Source organism: Phragmites australis, chromosome 1 (assembly GCF_958298935.1).
Source record: "Phragmites australis chromosome 1, lpPhrAust1.1, whole genome shotgun sequence".
Lineage (NCBI taxonomy): Eukaryota > Viridiplantae > Streptophyta > Magnoliopsida > Poales > Poaceae > Phragmites > Phragmites australis.
The window spans coordinates 53,039,816-53,061,029 of record NC_084921.1 but is presented as its reverse complement, the minus strand read 5'-3'; the positions used below and the strand labels follow the sequence as shown (position 1 = coordinate 53,061,029).

Sequence of the window (21,214 nt, the reverse complement as noted above, 5' to 3'; positions counted from 1 at the left end):
AGTTTCTTGCTCGCAGACACCCAACAACGGAAGCCATTGAAGCCTAGCATAAAGTTTTCACGACGTGGCAAGCACAGAGATCAGCCGGGCCGACAAGGGCAGCTATGCTGTGCGCTGGCGCGAACCACTGCCACCGGCGTATGTGTTCAGCTTGCCTAGAACCACTGCCACCGGCAATCTGGAAGCATGTTTAAGGTCGGATCTTCGACCACCGGCTGCCCCGTTACCAATACTTTTGATTTAACGCTTGTGCTATTTAGTTTTTTGAAAAGCATAGATGCACAACACAGCATGGTTAGATCATTTTCAGTAAATATTTTAAAATTTATCTCTTATAATACTATTACAATATTCTCTAATACTATTACAGTATTATTTATTTTTTACATTTCCAACAACTACCCTATTTTCTACCTTCCATTACTCTTCTACTCTCTACGGACCTACATGTATACTATGTAAATAATGATATGGGAGCTGTCGAGCTCCCGCAAATTTGCTGCTCCCGTCCCGCAAAAAAGCTGTGCCTGTATCCCTGTAGCGGTAGAAAAAGGCTCTGCTGGAGTGGCGCACAGTAATACGAAAGCCTCAAATTCAGCCGCTGCAGTGTAGTACAGGAAGCCGATCGCTTTCGAGGGCTCCGCTGGAGCTGACCTTACATACTCTTTCTTTCAATGAATGAATGGTTACGCACTTACATTTCACCATGCATCAACAACTTGAAAGCAGTGGGGAACGCAACGAAGTCGTAGAAGAAGACTGATCTTCTTCCTCCTCCACATCATGTTCCTTTTCTTCTCATTCTCTTGAAAAAAAGAGGGAGGGCTTGAGAGAGTGGCAGTCGGTAAGGGGTTTTGAGCCCCTCCCCCAAGATCCGCCGCTGCATGAAAGTGATATCATACTCTGTGTGTTTACAAATTACAATTTACATCACGCCCTGGCGTGCTTGATGACATATCTGACAGCATCGAAGGAAGTCTTGGCCACCTCCCACGCGTACTCGGACAGCTCCACGGCAGCGTCGAGCAGGACCTCGGTCCTCCCCCTTGCGACCTCGATGACGGCCTCCACGGCGGCGCTGTTCGAGGACACGACGCCCTTTACCATGCTCGCCGCGCCGTTCATCGCCGGCGCCGGCGCATCGAAGACGGCGGCGCAGACGGCCATGAAGACCTTCGGTGTGCATTCTCTGACGAAGCAGAGCAAGAAGCTCACGACGCACCCCAGGAGCTGGATGAGCCTGACCGGGAGCACGATGAGCACGGCCGTGCCTTTGGAGAGCAAGATGGACGCGTAGCTGGTCTGTGTGCCCAGCCCTGCGATGAATAGCTTCGCCAAGGCTAACGCTAATCGCGTTGCGCTTCTCTCTTTCTCCCTCCCTCCCTCCCTCTCCTTTTGACTGCAGTGCAACCAATTGCTTTCTTTGATCGCAGGAACTTCATTAGACAGAGAACATTGAGATGTGCTGTTTGAATGGGTGTTTCTCTCGGTTGACATCTTGAGTGGAAGATACGGGTGAAAACGGCTCGGATAATATCCGGCCTATCTGAGTTGGAATCGGAAGCGGATAGATTTTTTAAAACCGGTCATATTTTCGGTTCAGAATTGGTATAGTATATTTTTTTAATTGATGTAGCAGTTTATGATGGGATCAGTATCGGATACCCGGAGTAACTGAGTTCGGACATTATTTGAAGCTCAAGTGTCAGTAATACATTCTAATGCTCTTAAATTTTAAATTTTATTGAAATAATCATAAAAAATTCTGAATATATATATATATGGTATAGAGGATTCTATAATCTAGCTTTAAAAAAATTCAGCTCCAAATATGATATGTACAATGGAAAAAAAGGACAAGTTTTGTACACAATCTATTTTTTTCTTAAGAATTAGATCATGGTATCCTCTACCTCACCAAAACATTTCAGATTTTTTCATGATAATTTTGATAGTGTTTTGAATTTTAAGAGTAAGAGAATGAAGTTTTTTTATTTTAAAGGTGTCATCTGTTGGAAGGGTGACATGTTTACTTTTTTTAAACGAGGTGCTTCTCTCTCAATTGTTAGCCGCCGAGACACGGATCAAAGGTAGGGATGTGGTCGTTTGCCGGTTCCCATCCGACCCGACCTAACGGTGGCGTTGGGGTGTTGTCCACGCTCACCGTCTCGTGTAGCGCGGGGCTGGTGCCCTCGCAGCCTTCTTCCCGTGAGGCAGCAGGCTCATCCCGAGGAAAGTCATCTCTTCTATTTATGCATATGTTATCTTTTGTATTTTACTAGCTTTTGTGAGTTTGTGATGAACTAAGTTCAAATAGGTGTATTAAGTTTAAGTATCGTGTGAACTTGTACCAAGTATAAAGTGTGAGCTTGTGAAATTATGATGAATTAAGTTGTGTTGTTTATTATCCAAGTGACTAAATACATGGATTATATTATCTCAGCTATTGCGTAGTAATTTTTAATATGAATATGTTCTTTGCTTTTATTTTGGTGTTATGTATAATTTGAGTAGTCTTTCATGTATCGGTAAATATTCGCCGACCATATTCATTTTTGATACATATTCATTTGGATAATTTGTGTACAGGGCGCTAAAAGAGTGTTGTTTGGTCTCAACACACCACACTCGTCGATTTTGACTGTCAGACACTACGAAAACGTGACTTGGTCTACAAGACACCGTAATAAATAAAATATTCATAAGATGAGTGAAAAGTTATTGTTGCCCTTCTCCTCATTGTCACCCGCGTCGTCCTTCTCGGCCACGCTGCTCATGCACGCCGACCCCACCGAGCTGAACCCATCACGGCGCTAGGCTGCCGCTCGCACGCGCCATTCCCGCACGCAGCTGCCACCGAGTGTGCCACACGCGTCGCCCCGCTGGCCCACGCCGCCACGCCCTCTGTTGCCTGCGCGCACATCGTCCCGGTCACGCCCGCACGTCCTTTCGCTCATCGCTCGTGCATCAAGACATCGCCGGAGATCCCTCCGCCCCGGCTGACTTTTCCCGCCCTCGCTTTGTGTGCGCCGGTTGCGAGGTCTTCATTGCACAAGCTCACTGGAGTAGGCACACGAGAAGAGGGCAACGACGTCGACATCAGTGGGTCACCATGGAGCTTGGGAAGGCAGCGAATTTGATGGAGCGACGTCGAGGCGGTTGGGCGGCGGCGGACCCGAACAGCTGTATGAAAGGGAAAATCGGCCGGAGGCACCGCGGATCAATGGGACGACGGAGAGGGTCGGCGGCGTTGCATGCGCATTGTCGCCGAACGAGATGCCTGGTGTCCTGCTGCAATCGAGTGGGGCAAAAGGCGGGTGAGGTAGTGGAGATGCTCATGGCGAAAAGAGAGGGGAAATAACTTCACCAGATACAAGAACGACCGATTGCCACGGCGGTGTTTTCCGTTGGGGATGAGAACGACAGTAATGGTGTGGCGAGGACCGGCGACGACTTGTGATGGACGCGTAGAGCAGGGCAGGGCCACTGCTCGACCCTCTCTCCACCACGCTGCCCAACTCTGAGCCGCCGCCGAGAGCTTCCCCTCCGGCTTCACCCCTGTTATGACATCAACGAACTGAGGAGAGAGAGGTGAGATACTGACAAGAGAGACAACAACATTTATGTCATTTTCAAATTATTCTCACTCCTCATTAGCTGAAAATGAATATTTTTATTCGCTGCGGTGTCCTGTAAACTAAGCTACATTTTCATAGTGTTTGGCAGGCAAAATCGACGAGTGTGGTGTGTTGGAGACCAAACAACGTTTTTTTAATGGCTTATAGACAAATTTCTCTATTCATTTTGTATACGTTTTTGATATTATCTATGATCATATTTGTATATGAACCATCCGTATTTAAATTTGTTTTTGATAAAAAAAATGATTTTAAATATAGTACAGTCTTGTTCCGATCGATTTCGAGCTGTTTTCACCTCTAGTGACAGAGCACGTATTGGATTTCTTGTTTGCGCCATTTTTTTTTCCTCGACATCAATGAAATGTTTATTCAAGTCAACTCCCACAAAGAACAACTTGGATGTTCTTTGTGCTTGATTCACAGAGAGTTGCAGCCTTGGTGCTTTATTCACAGAGAGTCAGGTGCTTTCCTAAAGATGTGTTGGTTGTTTCAAGGACCTGTTCCTATGTCATCGCTAGTGTAACTATAACTTAAACAGTTGCCCGGGCGGTCTTCGGGCGCAAATCTGAAGACGAGAAAACTGTGTAGACATATACTGTAGCGATCCTACAGCATTCCATACTGTAGCAATCGATTTGGATCATCGGCCATTGAAGCAGACGACCGAGATCACGTGCAGTCCTTAAGTTGCTGTTGGCGGAGGGACGGCACTAGATCTCGGTCATTGTAGCTATACTGTAGCATATTCTTAGTAGCAAATCCATATAGCATGTCCCTTTTGCCCAGGGAAAAGCCCTCTTTGAAGGAGAATCACTAAAAATGCGATTTCTAAAGATTTTGTTGACTGTAGCAATCGATTTGGATCGTCTGCCGTTGGAGCAGACGGCTGAGATCACGTGCAGTCCTTAAGTTGCAATGGGTGGAGAGACTGCACTGCACTGGATCTCGGTCCTTGTTTCAGAGTTCATTTTTTGACCAAAAGTTACAATGAAATCTCCTACTCGCGCTGATCATAAGATGCAAGAGGATCATATTTATATTTATCGACAGGCAAATACAATGTTAGGACAATGACAGTTCCTCTGAATTCTGAACCCGTCAAGAGCTTTCCGAGGCTGGCAGGTTCGCAGAAGTCAGACTGTGCCGCTGGAGAAAACTTCCCTATCTTGTTTTACTTATTAGTTGCTGGTGCAGGCGACACAGATATGAGCAAGATGCTGCAGCGGGGGTACTACCAGCACACAAAAAATCACTGTGAGATCCGATCATTCTTGCATCACCTGCTGCCACTGTCCATCACGAACGCCAGCTCGTGCGGGCCAGGGTCGAACTGATCGTGGTGCGAGGCCTCCTCTTACTGATACAGGTACTTGTAGTAACGGAGAGGAGGTCCAGAGCAAGCGGACTCCGGCGGCCACGTCCGCCGCGGCGTGAGGGGCGCGCTCTCGGAGGAAGGAAGACGATGATGCTTGGGTTGGAAATGGGTGTAATACTAAGCTGCCAAAGGGGTTATTTTGGAAAAACGTATTAGCCAGATCTTGTAGAAATGCATCTGGACCGCCCACGTTTGATCTAGCGGTTTTTGGCGGACACATATTTGGATCACGATTGAAAGGTGTTTCGTTTGCTTGCAGTATACCTAATAAAGCAAATATTGGTTTTCACTTATTCTGAATGTATAATGCAATTTTGGTAATTATTTTTCATTGAAAAATACAGTCGGATATTTTGGGTTTTGTAAGTGATCTAGGGATAATAACTCATGTGGAAAAACTTTGTACAGAGTTCCATTGCGATTAATGGTGGTAATCGTGATCCAAATACGAGCTCGTTTTGAAGAGTTTTAGTTTCAAAGGGTGTGTCATGGAAAAATAGCTCAAATCGCCCTCAATCCCTAATGTACACCGCATATATTTGATCGAATGGTTGTAAGCAACCGAAGACATCTTTCTCAAAACCACCCTTTCATGAAGAGTTCTCTTCAGCAAAAGAGCCTACCCTTTTTTCGCCCGAAAGGCCGAAGCCTGCCCAACCACATCTCCGGCGCGGCGGCGGCGGCGACCAGTGCCAGCTCGGGCGGTTCTCCGAGTTCACGTATCGTCTCCGCAACAACGAGCACTCCGGCGTGCCGCGCAGCGCCGGCACCGGCTCTGGGCCTCGACCTTAGTCATATGCGCCGCTGCCTCCGCCCCTCCCTGTAAGTGCCTGCCCGCGCCTCCGCAAGACCGCAACAGGAAGACCTTGCAACTTGCTAGAGATGATCAGATGAAATGCTTTGTAATAGATTGCCAATGGAGTCTTCATCTGTAGAATGCAAACTTGTTCTAACACTGCTGCATTCATGGTATTTGCATTAGCATGCAGAGACCTGGAGGATTTAGGTTAGTGCTTCTTACTCTGACAGAAGCATGCCCATTTCAGTGCAGTAGATCAATGCACATTATTCTTGTAAGCCAAATGCTAACCATAGGTTTCTAAAAGTTTGAAGAGACCGAGAGTGCTTGATTCACCAGAAACCTCGAACACACAATATCAGATAGTTCTCATGAAACCATGACCTATTCCGCTGACAATAGTCACAACACAAAATAAAACACTGCAGGGAGACCAATCTTAATTACAGTGCATACAACAACATGGATCTCTAGCTGCCTGTTACGCCGAATTGATGACCTTAGATCCATATATCAGAGGTGCAGTCCCCACCAGGATATCTCATCTCGTGGGCCAAGGAGGGACCGTCAGGCTCGGTACCAAAATCGACAAAGAAGTTGGGGTTGATAGCCAGCCCTCCTATCTCAGTGTCAACATCGATCTGCAACATGTGTGAACCCTTCTTCATAAGATCAGGACCATAGAACTGCTCATCCCATCGGCTTAAGAGAGAGTTGGTTACGTATATCCTCTTGCCATCCAAGCTCAGCTGAATCATCTGTGGCCCACCTCTAAGCCGATGTCCCTGATTGTAAAGAAACTCGGTGAATCAGAGAAATCAAATTCCATTGTATTTTCATCTTGTCCTATTTAGAAAAAAAAATGTGTTCCTTCAAGAAGCATCATAGTTCAGTAGGATTCCAAGTGTGCCAGTATTCTTTAACTTGACAATGGCAATGCAAAAATCAGTTTAGAAAAATGGATGTGGTGTAGTTTGGTATTTGATAACTTATATTGAACCACATGCAACCACCAATAAAATTCAAACTCTCATAATCGTAAATTACTTCTCAATCAATAAGGTTTCAAAAGGAGAAACTACCTTGACCTGGGGCACATTATACTGTTCTTCTTGACCATCATCATTCACATAGACAACATCACTGCCCTTTTGAAGAAGCCCACCAACCCATACCTGTCCAGCCAACACAGGCTTTGCAGGATCCTCAATGTTGTACTGCCTGATATCGCCATGAAGCCAATTGACCAAGTATAGATAGCGGTCATCAAGAGAGAGAACAAAATCAGTTATCAATCCTGGCATTTCTGGTAGAATCCAGTTACGGACCTTCAGTGGTTTCACAGATATAGCAATCTACAATTGAAGTCATAAGAAGTGTAAACATGTTGGGAAATCAAGTTTACTATATGGGAAAGAACTTTAGCATGTAGCATGGACAAACCTCATGGCTCCATGATCCATCCGCAGTTTTGAAAAATCTCACCATGTTGCTCGTCAAAGCACAGCCAACATAGCCAGTCTCCTTTGATGGGTCATGTAAAAACCTCACCTGCAGAAAAAAAAAACGAATAATAAACAGTGGATTAATGGTTTCATATGGTATTGCTTTTTTTAAAGAAATGAACTGAACATCTGTCCCAGTCCCAAATTTACTGAAACTGAAAAGAAGTGTTTTAATCATCCATTACAAAACTAGGGCCTGTCAGCCTCCAGCTGCAGGCACCAACTGAGTTTGTTCCAACAGCCCTAAGAAGAATACTACAAAACCGACTATTCTGGTAGCATTTACAGCAAAACAAAGACAGCTCAAAACTAACAAAGATAGACTGATGCAAAATTATTCTGGCACCACTTGCTGCATTCTTAACAGTTAACATTTTATAATTGATATACCTCAAGCGGAAGAAGTCCTGTTTCGCCTAGATCTAGTGTTTGTTTGAGCTCACCACCGGGCCAGTCGTACACATGCAGGTGCCGTCCATAGAGACCATCCTGGACATGTTGAAGATCGAAACCTGTCCTGAACGCTGCAGGGGCTCCCCATGATGAACTGATCATTGTCTTGTGACGAGGCTGGTACCAGAAATCATAGCCAAACAAGGGGCTGTGTCCTGGCTTTTCCCATCTACAAGTGGCAAATATTCAAATAAATGCATTTCGAGTAGAAAAAGAATGAGTCTGTTTTCGTATGTCAAGTAACAGTTTGTCATGCCATTTCCGAGCGTATTACTTGAACTACAGCATCCATAGTATAAATGATACAAGTATAGATTTGCTGCTATGTTCCTATTCCATACCAGTCCTAATTTGCCAGCATGAGAAGGTTTAGTGATAATAGGTTATGTTCTGTAATTTTAGCCGTGGTTATATGGTATGTTTCCATGACAATGTGCCTGAAATCTGACCGTCCTTTGACATTGAACTCTGAATCCAACAGGAGGAAACCATTCCCAGAAGCATTCCCCTCCTTGTCTCCCAGGCAAGAAATCATAATCTCGCCAGATGCGAGGCAATGAGATGTATGAGGAAACCCAAGCCCAGTCTTCTCCGCAATGTCCTCGGCCTGGACCACCTTATGCAAGGACGGCGCCCTCGGATCCTTCACCGTGTCAACGATATACACACGACCGGACCTGCAAATAACCATTGCAGACACATCACAAATTCAGTTCTGCGCTCAGAAGACAAGCAAGCCAATCGATTCATTCGTCTGACCATCTCCACTTGATACTTACAGCAACGAAGGCAGGATAAGGAAACGGCGACTCGCTGATGCATCACCGTGGCAGGAGCTGCAGGCATTCCAGCCAGAGTGATGCAGCTCATCGCCCACATGGGTGACCGGGAGCCTGTGGATCACTTGGGAATACGTAGGGGAGTTGGGGTCCAAATCCACCGTCGCGAGGTAATCTGGCTTGTTGATTCCAGTACCTGCACAATCATAAATAACCCATGAACACAAAATTCCCAACAAATACAAGACACAACCCTCCTCATCTTCACATGGTTTGTGTGCTCTTCAGGAATTCCCAAAACAGAAACCATGTCAACCTCTACCCGGAACAGAAACGGTTTCAGAGCAGGTAGTGTCTGTTTCAGCCATGGATCTGGGCTGGCACATGCATTAAGCTTACCATTATAAACTAACTGAACGTCTGAACCTAAGCAAAGTCCTAATCTATCAAAAAATAGAAGTCCCGAGTACGTCCCATGGAGAAAAATCCTAATTAACCGAGTTCCTATATATTTGGAGATTTAAGCTCATAGAATATGTCTTCTTCTTGACTTCATTTCAGGCTAAAATTACGAAGGGTCCCTTTCAATCCCAACACCCTGTATTAAAGAAATTTTATGGATAAAATTAAGCACCCCTGACTTCACTTCTTGTACTCTTTTAACGCTCAATTAGAGCTCCTAAACTTCTAATTAATCCTCATACCCGTAGCTAGTTGTAGGACGGTATGGGGGTTATGCAGCAGGCAAGCACACACCGTTGTAGATGCAGGTGACGTAGATGAGCTTCTCCCTTGGACCCTTTTCCATGGCATCCCGCGGGGTCGCGTACCCCGGTCCTGTCGAGGCATGGCAGCACGCCCCGCCGTTCGTCGCCGCCGGCGCCGCCACATCGACCGCCGCTGCTCCGGACATCGGTCCGCTCTCAGATCGCCCACGCGCACCCTGCAAAAACGCAGCTTTCTGATGATCCCTGCTGGATGACGGCCACTCACGGGAGATGGAGAAGGAAACGGCTCGCTCACCAGAGTCGGACAGGAGGAGGAAGACGAATTGTGCTGTGCTCTTCCGTGGTGCAACTATTGAAGGATATATCCTTCAATAAAAAATTTATTTTATTTGTGTCTTTATATAGTACATTAAATAATATATGTGTAATCAAAATAAGCATAAGAAGAGTGATCACTGAGATATGAAAATAAAAATATTCAATATTATCTGTTTATAGATGTATGATAATTTATCTATATATTATTATATTTTTAATAAAATCGTAATAATCTTTCACGTAACATCTGACATTTGGATATTTCGAACGGATATTAGTCCTCTATATCATTTTCTTTTCAAATTTAGAATCAAATACGAATAATATTAAATATTTATTAATATATCTCATATTTACTTTTGTAGTCCTTCTATCGATCGTGCGGGCGGAAAATACCACCGCTAGTCCTGAAGTCTCTAGTGAGACGGGTGGGCAGGGGAGGTCTAGTTACAGTGTCCATGCTGCTACGTGGAGATTCGTAGGTCGCGCTTTGCGATTCGTGCGGAGGTGGACAGGGAAACCGTGCGTGAACCTGGCCCCACGGGTTGTCCGGGAGTGAGATGTCGTCGTATCTGGACGATAATGCGGAGGGGGTGGAGATGACACAATGACACGGACGATCGATGCCGCCGGGACCGCTGCTGCCTGCGTGGACCTCACCGCCGTTTCGGTGCAGGCGGGCTTGCGGATGCGTGGTGCACTGCACCTTCCACAGCTCAAAATTGTCTCTTTGCATGGATCCACATCATCTGTGGTGGATCAGCATCGATCTGCCCAACAATTACTTTTCTACTGTCCTGGCATGGAGTGAGTCAGCATCGTTACCTTGTACTAGTTCGAGTGTGCTCAAATATGGCCATGTGCTCCCGGAATAGCTTCTGGATGCGTCGTTGTGAAATACTCCATTTCTCGATGGAGCTCGTTTGGCGATCGATTTGGAGCTGATGCACATCTCCGTACATGAACATGATTGGAGAGCTGGCTCTCTGCAATTTCGCGAGCTAGCCTCGCATTCCATGCCCGTCTCTCGCGGCATTGTATTCTGCAGCCTGCACATCGTTTTGCAGTTCTGTTACTGCATCTGATCATTCGAAAGATATCCTCAGTTTGACTCCAAAAGTTTATCCTCACCTAAAGTTTATCCTCACCTAACAGATAAGATTAAGGTCTCGTCTCTAACAGAAACGTTATCACACTCTCTATGGGCTAAATAACATGTGCAGCGTAAAAAACACCCTCCAGCAGAGGTGCTATCGTATACAATATTTTTAGATACCCTCTAAACTGTCATCCCCACATGTCAAATGTAGTGTGTCCTCGTACACTGTCATTGAGCAACCGTTGCCTTTCCTCTCGTTTCTTTCTCCCCTTCCCCATCAACCAGCTGCTCATTCCTCCCCACCACGATGATCCTCTGGCCCTGCTCGTGCGGATCTGCTACACCGCCCCAACTTTGTCGCCATTTCCATCCATCTAAGGTGAAGAGTGCAGGAATGAAGATCACCTATGTGTGGGCGAGCTCACCTGAGGTTCGTATGGTGTGGGGAGGTGCTACAATGATGTTTCATGGCAAGATGTTGTCAGCCGAAGTTGGAGAAGGTCATTGGAGAGCTCGAATCTAGCAAGGAATTCGATGAATCGACGATGGTGATTGAAGGAGGAGCCTCTGACGGTGTTCTCTGCGGCAGCTCGTTGGTGGAGAGGTATGGACAGTGGTGGATTTGAGTGGATTCGCTCCTACTGCTGCTATGCTATTCAGTTGGGGGAAATAACGTAGTTACTGCCTGTGCAATCAAGTGAGGAGATGAGAGTGAGAAAGAGCACGAGAGGAGATAAGGTTGAGGCTCATCCAAGAACCTGGATGGATTTGTGGGGAGGAGGGAAAAGGAGCTGGGCACCATCCAAGTCCATCAATGGTCGCACGCAACATGGAGCTCAGCTTCTGCATGAGAGGGAATGGCAAGAGATTAGTAAAATTAAAATATAAGATAGTGGAATATGAAGAGTGAAATATATATAGTCTGTTAGAGTGTGAAAAGATATAGAGGAAAATCTCTTTAGATATCCCTCTATATAAAGATATAAATGGTACAATTTAACTAGTCTGCTAGAGATGCTACTAAATACGTCAGACACCAAATCGCACACATCGGGAAAAATGATCGTGTGAACAGTGAACTGGAACCTTCAGTTTTCTAAACCAATCTCGGAAACAATAGGCTTCAACCATGGTCCATCCATGGTCCGTCAATAGGCTTCAGATCTCTCATTTAGTAATTGAGAATACTTCCACGAAGAACTTAGGCTGAAAATTGCTTCTACCTTCATAGATCATGTGAAAGAAATTTAACTCCTGAGGTCAAGAAAGACCAATAGCTGTCTAACATCTAGTGCTGAAACCACATTAAGAAAATAAAGTGGAATGTGGTTTCCTCGATGCTGTGACTGCAAAGCACACAGTTATACTTGTTTCCTTCAATTATGCAATTCTTCCATTTGAGCAGGTTTCTAGAGTTGAGACGATTCTTGAAAAGAAGCCACGTGAAAACTTTAAGCTTTGCAGAACACTTAGAGCTCCAGATCCAAAGAAAAGGGGTTGGTGGGCCAAGTTTTTAAAAGGAGGCTCATAGAACTTTTTAGTTGAATAGGCTCGAGAACCCCAACAGAAGATCCAGCTATCATTTTCTGAGTTATTCTGTTGAATGCTATCCAGATGGACCTGCAATTTCTGATACGCTTGATCGGAGAGAGGGGTATGAAAGTGACTATTAATATCATCTTCAGCTAAGAACCGAGCAATGGAGATGTTTTGGTTGATTGCAAACGTGTAAAGCGTCGCCAACTAATTCTTTAGATAGGTACCATTCCAAACATCATGCCAAAGGAGAATATTGGAGCAATCTCCTGAAACCACGGAAGCAATACCACTAAAATGATCACTAAAGTCCATGATGTCTTTCCACCAAAATGACCCTTTTGCCATCATGGCGTGCGGAATATGACCACCAGCATAGTGGGTATTCCATTTTAGGTTGACCCAGGGGATATCTGCCTCGTTGTTGAACTTGTAATGGTGTTTTACCAATAAGATCTCATTCTGCATGTATAAATTTATCAACCCCATACCACCTTTCTTCATGGGGTACAAACCTGCTTCCAGTCCACTAAGCATTTACCTTTCAGAGACAAGTCGTTGTCGCTCTATAGGCAATGTTTTCTAGCCCTATAAATCATCTCAATAACATTCTTAGGAAGCCTTAAGGTGTATGTAAGATCCCAACCCAGGATCTCCTGTGCCACCCGTATCAATCTCTAGATCAAGTAGTTGATATACATAGTAATAATTGTAGTATCACAGTCAAACTTCATATATAAGTATTAGGGTTCAGAGAACAAAAGGTTACAAACTATACTATATATTATAAACCTGGCCGAACGATCAACAAAAAGTACAGCGAAAAGCAAAGACCCAAAGCCACAAGCAGCAAGGTTTTAATGCGACTTCTTAAATGTACGAGATGTCGCCTAGAGGGGGGTGAGTAGGCATTTCCTGAAATTTAAAACTTCGTAGCGAATTATAGCGTTCGAATACTTCGGGTAAATCCGGAGACTCTGGGTTATACAGACCCAGATACTCCAAGTGAACCCGGATAGTCCGACCTGATCAGAAAATTGAAAAACTAAGAACTTTTAAACAAATCTAATTTAGTCATTAATATATATTAGGTTGGCTAAGTACTCTAAAATGCACCACCTTAATTTCTAAATGAACACCTGTGTTAAGTTAATTCATATGTATTTGGTTTATTGCTGTTGTGGTTCTTGGTGTGGAGATTAGAATTTGAATGTCTATCAAATTGAAATATACTCTTAGTTTCCATTCACCTCAACTCCAATTTGATTTCAAATCATTTTGATTGAAATCATGTTCCAAATCTCAGAGCTTTACTTCCAAATACAAATTCAAGCCCCTCATTAGAATTTATCCCAAAAGCATATTTCTTTTTCATTTTCTCTATTTCACCTCGAGCCTAATCTCTTTCTCTTCTCAGGTCCCCTTTCCATTTTTTTCCCTCCCAGCGCAGCCCATCTACCCAGCCCAACTGACCCAGTTCCCTTCCCCCTTCCTTCTCCAGCGCCTGGGCTGCAATCGCCCTGCCAGCCTAGCTTCTGCACGCGTCGCCTGCTCTCCCCCGCGCACACGTGAGCCTGGTTGTCCATGTGTCATCCCTTCGCTTGCCGCTTGCGTCGTCTTCCTCCTCCAGGCATCGCTGCGCAGCGGTGTCTATGCATCGCCATTGCGAATGCCGCTCTCTCCCCCCTCGAGAAATATCATGGTTAGCACATTGAATGTGTTGCAAAGCCCTCTGCTCTCTCGCTCTCTCTTCTATCTCTGCTCTCACAACGCGCTACCCATGCGCCTGCAGCAGTGCGACTTCTGCACCCATGCACGCGCATGGACGGTGCATGGATTAAGGTGGGTGCCCCATGCCACCTCACCGTCGTGTTGCTCATCGACGACCGTACGACGTCACGAGCTCAACACCGCCTCAATTAGAGCAGTAGGGCTATAAAAACCATATCCATGGCCTCTCTCCTCCCCCTTTTCCCCCTTTAACCGCTACCATGCCATTGCTCTCTATCGTAGCTCCATCGCCATTGGTTCTCCCCCAACGAGCTGCCGAGAAGCCCCACAAGCTCACTGCCATCCCTGTGCCACTCTCCATCAACCAGAAGCTCGTCAGGAGCCCGCCCGAGCCGGGGACTGAGCAACATCGCCGTCGCCGCTTCGATGCATCACCGACCACCGTCCTGTCCATCACAATTCTTGCGCTCGGTGAGCATCCCGTCCTCTCACACAACCTCCTAGCTAGTACATCACTATTCCCATGCCTTACTATCGCCTGGCGTCGTGCAACCGTTAGTTTTTTCCTACATGTGAGGAACAGTGATGTCTTAAGAGGGGGGAGGAGGGTGAATCAGGACACTTAGAAACTAATAACTCCAAAAACATCATAAGATAATTCTATCTAAATGTGCTCTAAGTTTATCTAGTGCGTCTACTCCACTATTCAAAAGAATTGCAACCTACTCTAGCAAGGTAAATTGCAAGTATATAAATATGGAAATGTAAATAAGGTAGAGAGATAAACTCAATACACGGGATTTTTATCACGTGTTATCGGTGGCACACAATCCACCCTTAGTCTATGTTGGAGCTCCACAAAGGATATGCTCCCGGTCGCTAAGTCACTTCTGGTCACGACTCTTGAGATGCCAAGTCACCATAACAAGACCTCAAGCACGATAAGCCACTAACCACCAAGGAAAGATATCACCACTAACCTTTCTTTTGGTCACTTGTGCGTCGTCTTCACTTTGGAGCTTTAGTCACAGAGACAAGGGCATCTGCATCCTCGCATAATCTTTTTGCCACCACTCCATACCAAGTCGGATGGTCAACAAGTTACCGGCGAGTCACCAAGACTCCAAGACGTCGACATACCTCTCGGTACATGGTTGGATCACTCCTTGATCTACTCTCTAGGTTGCAACACCTAGCAACACTTTCTCTATGCTTATAAGTACTAATCACTCTCTAATTATATACTTAATTATTTTGGATGAACACTTTAAGCACTTTGATAGCTTGGATGTCTTCTCAAGTGTATACGAGCTTCTCTGGACTCTAGTACATTCAAATGTCCGAGTGGATGGGTATTTATATCCTTAAGCTTGCCAACTAGATGTTGCTCCAATGAACACCGGATGATTCAGTGACAATACTAGTACAAGCACCGAACCATCCGGTGTATGTAACCTCAGAAACTAGCCGTTAGAACTCACCTAGAACAACTTCTGAACACTGAATTGTCCGGTGTATACTTCATCTCCATCACTGAACACTGGATTTATTCCTCCATTTTCACTTTTCCACTTCTAGAGTGGATAAACAGTTATGATGGTTGTGATTTTGAATATTTACTGAGCATTAGCCATGGAGATTAGTAATTATATCTCACAACTTATGTCTTTCTGCTATCTATAGTCATTTTGGCTATTGTCTCATTATGTTTTGTATCTGTTACACATTGTCTGTAGTTATGACGTAGCTGGTTCCTTACTAATTCGCTTCTTAAAGATATAATGAGGTACCTCCTTGCCAAACCTGATGGTTGGGACTTGAGTATGTTTACAGGCAATGTTGAAATCGGCAATGGCTATGGTGTACCAGGAGGCGGTGCTTATTGTGCTGCAAATATGCCAAGTGCTCAATTGAGTATGCCATCTATAGGTTACTTACTGCTTCTAGAATTCCAATATTATAAAAGGATAACTAATGTTCTTTCCTCCAGATAAACCTAGAGATGAAGCTGATAAAGCAAAATGTGCAAATGATCTCCCTGACTTTTTGAAGCAGAGGTTGAAAGCGAGGGGAATTCTCAAAGACAAGACAGCAAATAAGAATAGCACAAGTACACAAAATGCAAGTTACTAATTATATAATTTAGGATCATGTGTGTACATGTAACTTAGATGGAGAGAATACATTATGTGGCATATACACTTGTCAAAGCTGTATCGTTAATTACCAGCTGAGGATATTTTTGTACACAGGGTGGGGGGGGGGGGGGCGAATGCCGTTTGACTTTGGTCTTTAACTTACACTTCTGAAAACATCTTTGTGTTAATTAACGCATCATTCATTTCTTGCCACTAGATTCCAGGTGGATTCTCAAGAAGGCCAGACCAAATCTGCCCAAGGGTTGCCTCATGGTTGGGTGAGTATGCACCCTCAAGAAGGCCAGACCAAATCTGTCTCATTTTTTATTATTTTTCTTCTGTCATGTCATTATCTAGCTGATATGTGTACCCAGTTTGTATTGATTTTCATGGTCAGTTTACAGTGCATTTTTATTTTCTAATAAATTCATCTGAGCATCAGTTTAAGGCCTTGTTTGTTTTGATTTTGATTATGGATTCTAGCCCCAAAAGCAAAAGCAAAAATAAATGGTCACAATATAAAAGCTGATTCTAAAAATCCACAAGTCAAGTTGTACTACAAAATCTCACAATCTACAATCTGATGGGAAGGAGCTTCCACGAATTCTGCAGACTAGACTAGATTCTCACAATCTAAAGCTAAAACAAACAGTCTCTAATACTAGGCCTAGATGGGCCAGTATATATGGGGCATCCTTCAACAGATAAGAACTTTCTGTCTATTTTTGCTCTTTTTTCATAATACGATGATAATAGTTACTACCTCTGTCTCATGGTAGATGTCCTAGAATACATGTAGTCAACCTTTTAAAATTTTGACCATCAATATACACAAAAGTACTAATATATGCCACATTGTAATGATATTAGTAATAGATTTCACCAAACTTCCACTTCATTATATTTTCAATGTTTTTACAAACATAAGTAAAAGGGAAGGGAGGTAGTACAACTGTACACAAAAGTAGATTCTTCTGCGTTGAGGCTAACTTGTTTTACTTTAGGTTGAAGCAAAGGACCCAACAACTGGACCTTCTTACTTCTACAATCAAAGCACCAAAGTGAGTCAATGGGATCGCCCAGTGGTGCCGTGAATACCATGCAACATCAAGCTTCTCCATCATTTCCAGAGAATTGGGAGGAGGCAATTGACGCATCAACATGTGCTAAATATTTCATATCAACCATTATCTATTTATAAGAGCGCAAAATGCCATAGCCCTAAAACTAAGAATCTGCAAGATTTAAGCTCCAGGTCCAAGGCCAGAAATAGGTCATACAATAATTTATAAATGGGGGGCTGAGTTGGACTGGTCAATGTGCATGGCACTGATTTTTTTTTGTGAACTATGTGCACGTCCGAATTGACTATCGCTTTATTTTGTCGGAACAGAAAACCATCCCTAAGGACATTAATACATTACATAAATAAGCGCACACGACTTTCTCATAACCCAAATCATGTTTTTTTTTTATTGTGCGTGCATGTGTGTGTGGTGTGAGGGCAGGAAATACGTGCATGCTATTTTTTATTAAAAAAATAATGTCAACTTTATCACTTTTGTATTGCTTTATCATTCTCAGTTTAATTTGGTATGTGCATTGTTTTAGGCCAAAAATACTATTATAATACAAAGACACAAGCTAAACAGTGGGAGCCTCCTACTTCTGTGAACCCTGGTGTTGCACCTCATGCCCCTACCTACACTGATATGGAGCCAGTCACTCAAAGTGCAAATCTGTGGAACTCTCAGATGCAGAAATGTTTGGGCTGTGGTGGATGGGGAGTTGGTCTTGTCCAGCCGTGGGGATACTGCAATCACTGCATAAGGTACTCTGTTATAATCTCATCCCTAAACTTCGATCAAATGTTTTGTTGCGAAGTTTTTAGGTGGTTTATAATTTTATATCTCTCCTACAGACGACATGATTTTGTATGAGAGTTAACTTTTTGAATCCATCTCCGTGATCTAAACTATATTCTTGATTTATATTTTTGATCGATATGCTAGCAGTCTAGCGCCAGATCTTATCTTGCATGTGTTGTCTTTGTATTATGAACTAACATTAACACAAAATCCAATAGATAAATATTGAGAAATATATCTAAATGTCTGTCTGTAAATATTCCTTGCAGGGTTCAAAATCTTCCTTTTCAGCAATATCCGTCTTACCCAAACAATACCATGCACTCCAGTGGTACCTATGGTCCCAAAACTCAGGGGAGTGTTGCAGGCTTGCAGCTAAGGACAGGTATGATGAAATTTGAATTTGGCGCATTGATGGATTCCCTAAATGATCATGCTTCTTCCATATGCTCTATGTGCTAGTTCGTGTCAAAAATTTGCCGCTCATCATATACTTAAGGACGAAAGTATCATTGTGTCATTTACATGCAGATCAAGCTCAAAACCTCCCTTTGGCAAAGCAAACAAAAAAGATCACCACAAAAGAAATTGCTCGGAGGGCGATGAGCTTGACTCAATGGACCCAAATTCTTACTCGGATGCTCCAAGGGGTGGCTGGTACATAACATCTCTATTCCTGTTTAATTATTATTCAGTTGATTTTCACAAACTTCCTGGTGATTGTAGTTATATTGTAAAACGGGTAACTGGGATAACTAGATCGTCCCGCCTTGCGGGCTCTGATCTTTACTTTGTTTATTTTTTTCTTGATCCTAATACACAACTATTGTCAACTATATATAGCTGGCCAACTAAAAAGTCTCAATCCTAATCCAACTAACTATTAAACCGAATCCAACTCTATCTCCTAGCCGATTCTATTTCTAAACAAATCAAATCCTAAAATACCAACTTGTCAATTCTAAAATCCAACTATTCTGAAACCTAATTATTCTGAAACCTAAAAGGAAACTAATTCTTTCCTTCCCTAATTACTTTTCATTGCCCATATCAAGTTAGGATATTCTTCTTTTTAGCTTGACCTACCAAGGAAGAACGCATGCATAATAAATTAACTGCATATGAAGTAATAGAGTAGTCTCCTTGTTTTGCAGGGTTGTCGGCTTGAAGGGTGTACTACCACGAGCAGCAGATACTACTGCAACTGTATGATCTCTTTTTTGCTAATTTTCTTTCATATGCTGCCGAAAGATTATAGTTTGCCTTCCCCTTTGGTCTGAACATTCAGGGGTTGTTCAGTTGGAGGCCATGTTTGCCAATATTTTCTTGTGGCAAAGTGTCGCACACACTTTCACACACTCTTTGTGGCGGGCGAACAAATCCTTGTACATCAACTGTGAAATGTTAGAATCTAATGACCGGCTTCCACATATCATGGTTATTTGAGCCTTAAGAACTTTGACATTGTATGTTAGTTGCTGTGAATTTGTTCGCATTCTCAGTGCAGTTCACATGATTTACATGTGTTGTGGGGGCCTTGGGATTATGCGGAAGTCAATTAGCCATCACTTTTGGATCTCCCTACAAACTTACAATATCTTATCGTTCATCCATAGACGCCAAACTCTGATAGTGTCACATAGTCAGAATCATGAGCCCTTTTTATGTTTATTTTACAGGGACCTTTGTTTCAACAAAGACCGTATCCCTCCCCTGGTGCTGTGCTGAGGAAAAATGCGGAGGTAGCATCCAATGGTAAAAAGCGCGGAGGTATGGCTCCAATATCTAAGAGAGGCGACATCAGCGATGGACTTGGGAGGCAGATAGTCTTGGTTAACTGAACTCGTTTTGCGACCAGAATACCTTGGCTGGTTTTGTTTTGGAAGCTGTTATATCATCAGTGCACCTGTGGAGAAAATCAAGTGAATTATCACCTGCAAATTTTTGTCAGGAGGAAACTCAGTGCAGGTCTATATTATAGCGAACTAACTGGACCAAGAGTGTTGTGAGCTCCAAACATGACATTCATGGTGTCCTTGGTGTAAATTTTGATATAACTGGCAAGATAGTTCAATTTGTATGTGTTTGAATAATGTCCATAAAAGGAATTAATTTCCTAATTGATGTATCATTCTGTCGAATTGAATTGAATTTGCCGTTGACTGTCTCTGGGTTGCCGAGGCGAGAGAAACATCCGGTGCCATGACTATTTTCGTAGCTCATCGTTTTTTTTTATATATTTGTTTAGGTATGCAAATATTCCTAATTAGTTTATATATTAGTGTACCATTGTAGCGAATTGACTTCAGACATCGGATGCATTTACCGTTGTTGTACCTTGCACTGTGAGATAATGTCGGTCAGCAAAAAATTGTGAAGCGCGATAACGAGTTATTGAGCTTGCAGAGAATCCCTGTCCCTCGTGTAGTGAACACAGAACACAGTACATAGCAAAAAAAAAGGTAAAAGTAAATGAGATGCATTATTCCCAGTAAGGCCATTTCTAATACTCTAATTTAACTTATTTCTTAGACATTAATTAACCATACCAAATAAGATTTTTTATGAGGTGGCAAAGAGTTAAAGAAACCAGAAAGAGCTAGTGTCTTCTCGAAGACATACGCTAATCACACTATCTAACACAAGAAACAAGCTGAGAAATACATTGAAGTACTTAATATTAATGTTCATGTTTTAGCGAATAAGGGTATGTTTGGTTATTTGTCCATCCTTACCTAGCAACACTATATGACAAGCAAACATGTTTGATTCGTTTACTTGATTTGAATATAGGTAATATGGGCAAAGATTTCCTTGCTTTTGAGAGAGAATCAAATTAGCTTTCCTCTTTTAGTAAGGTTTAACTTGCCTAACCTTGTCTACCAAGGCTAGTGGGTAAGAGTGGGTAAAGAAAACAAGCATACTCTAAATGGGAAACAAGAAAAAAATTTGAATGTGTGCTCATATTTTGAGATGTGAGAAACTATACATTAGAGAGATAATTTCTACGCTAGTGCCTATATGAGGTGGAAAGATATAGATATTATTATAAGACATTTATATTCGGAGTGGCTTAAAACAACTTGAAGAAAAAAAATCCTAAGGCAACGAAAAGCGTTTGACACCTTTATGACATTGTAGCATTCGAAACTGGTGTCACAACTCACGGCTACTCGACTTACATGCTGTAGCATTTGAAGAGCTTAGAGAACGAAATTATCGTAACCCTACTTTGTTATTGCTT

The 21,214-nt window shown here is 43.2% G+C and overlaps 2 protein-coding genes across 2 annotated transcripts; one reads left to right on the top strand and one right to left on the bottom strand.

The window, feature by feature from the left end:
• Positions 1-6,173: 6,173 nt before the first annotated feature.
• Positions 6,174-9,690, bottom strand: LOC133927245 (selenium-binding protein 1-like). The gene is made up of 8 exons (XM_062373616.1): positions 9,576-9,690; positions 9,309-9,495; positions 8,553-8,748; positions 8,223-8,450; positions 7,711-7,942; positions 7,259-7,366; positions 6,898-7,170; positions 6,174-6,600 (listed from the first exon to the last, which is right to left on the bottom strand). Exons 2-8 carry the CDS (start codon positions 9,463-9,465, stop codon positions 6,316-6,318), a joined length of 1,479 nt encoding a protein of 492 aa, XP_062229600.1. The 5' UTR covers positions 9,466-9,495; positions 9,576-9,690; the 3' UTR covers positions 6,174-6,315.
• Positions 9,691-15,513: 5,823 nt separating this feature from the next.
• Positions 15,514-20,088, top strand: LOC133927236 (uncharacterized). The gene is given in 11 exon segments (XM_062373605.1): positions 15,514-15,878; positions 15,955-16,085; positions 16,327-16,380; positions 17,107-17,191; positions 17,194-17,265; positions 17,714-17,933; positions 18,240-18,339; positions 18,342-18,355; positions 18,502-18,627; positions 19,125-19,176; positions 19,650-20,088. Coding segments are annotated over 11 exon segments (1,149 nt in total). The 5' UTR covers positions 15,514-15,745; the 3' UTR covers positions 19,812-20,088.
• The last annotated feature ends 1,126 nt before the right edge of the window (positions 20,089-21,214 follow it).

Bases quoted from the DNA above. Each gene is read 5' to 3' on its own strand.
- LOC133927245 (XM_062373616.1), bottom strand. From the start codon at position 9,465: ATGTCCGGAGCAGCGGCGGTCGATGTGGCGGCGCCGGCGGCGACGAAC. The intron at 7,943-8,222 runs GTCAGATTTCAG...TGCCACTTGTAG, and splicing joins GAGTTCAATGTCAAAGGACG to ATGGGAAAAGCCAGGACACA. The intron at 7,171-7,258 runs GTTTGTCCATGC...CTTCAATTGTAG, and splicing joins ATGGATCATGGAGCCATGAG to ATTGCTATATCTGTGAAACC.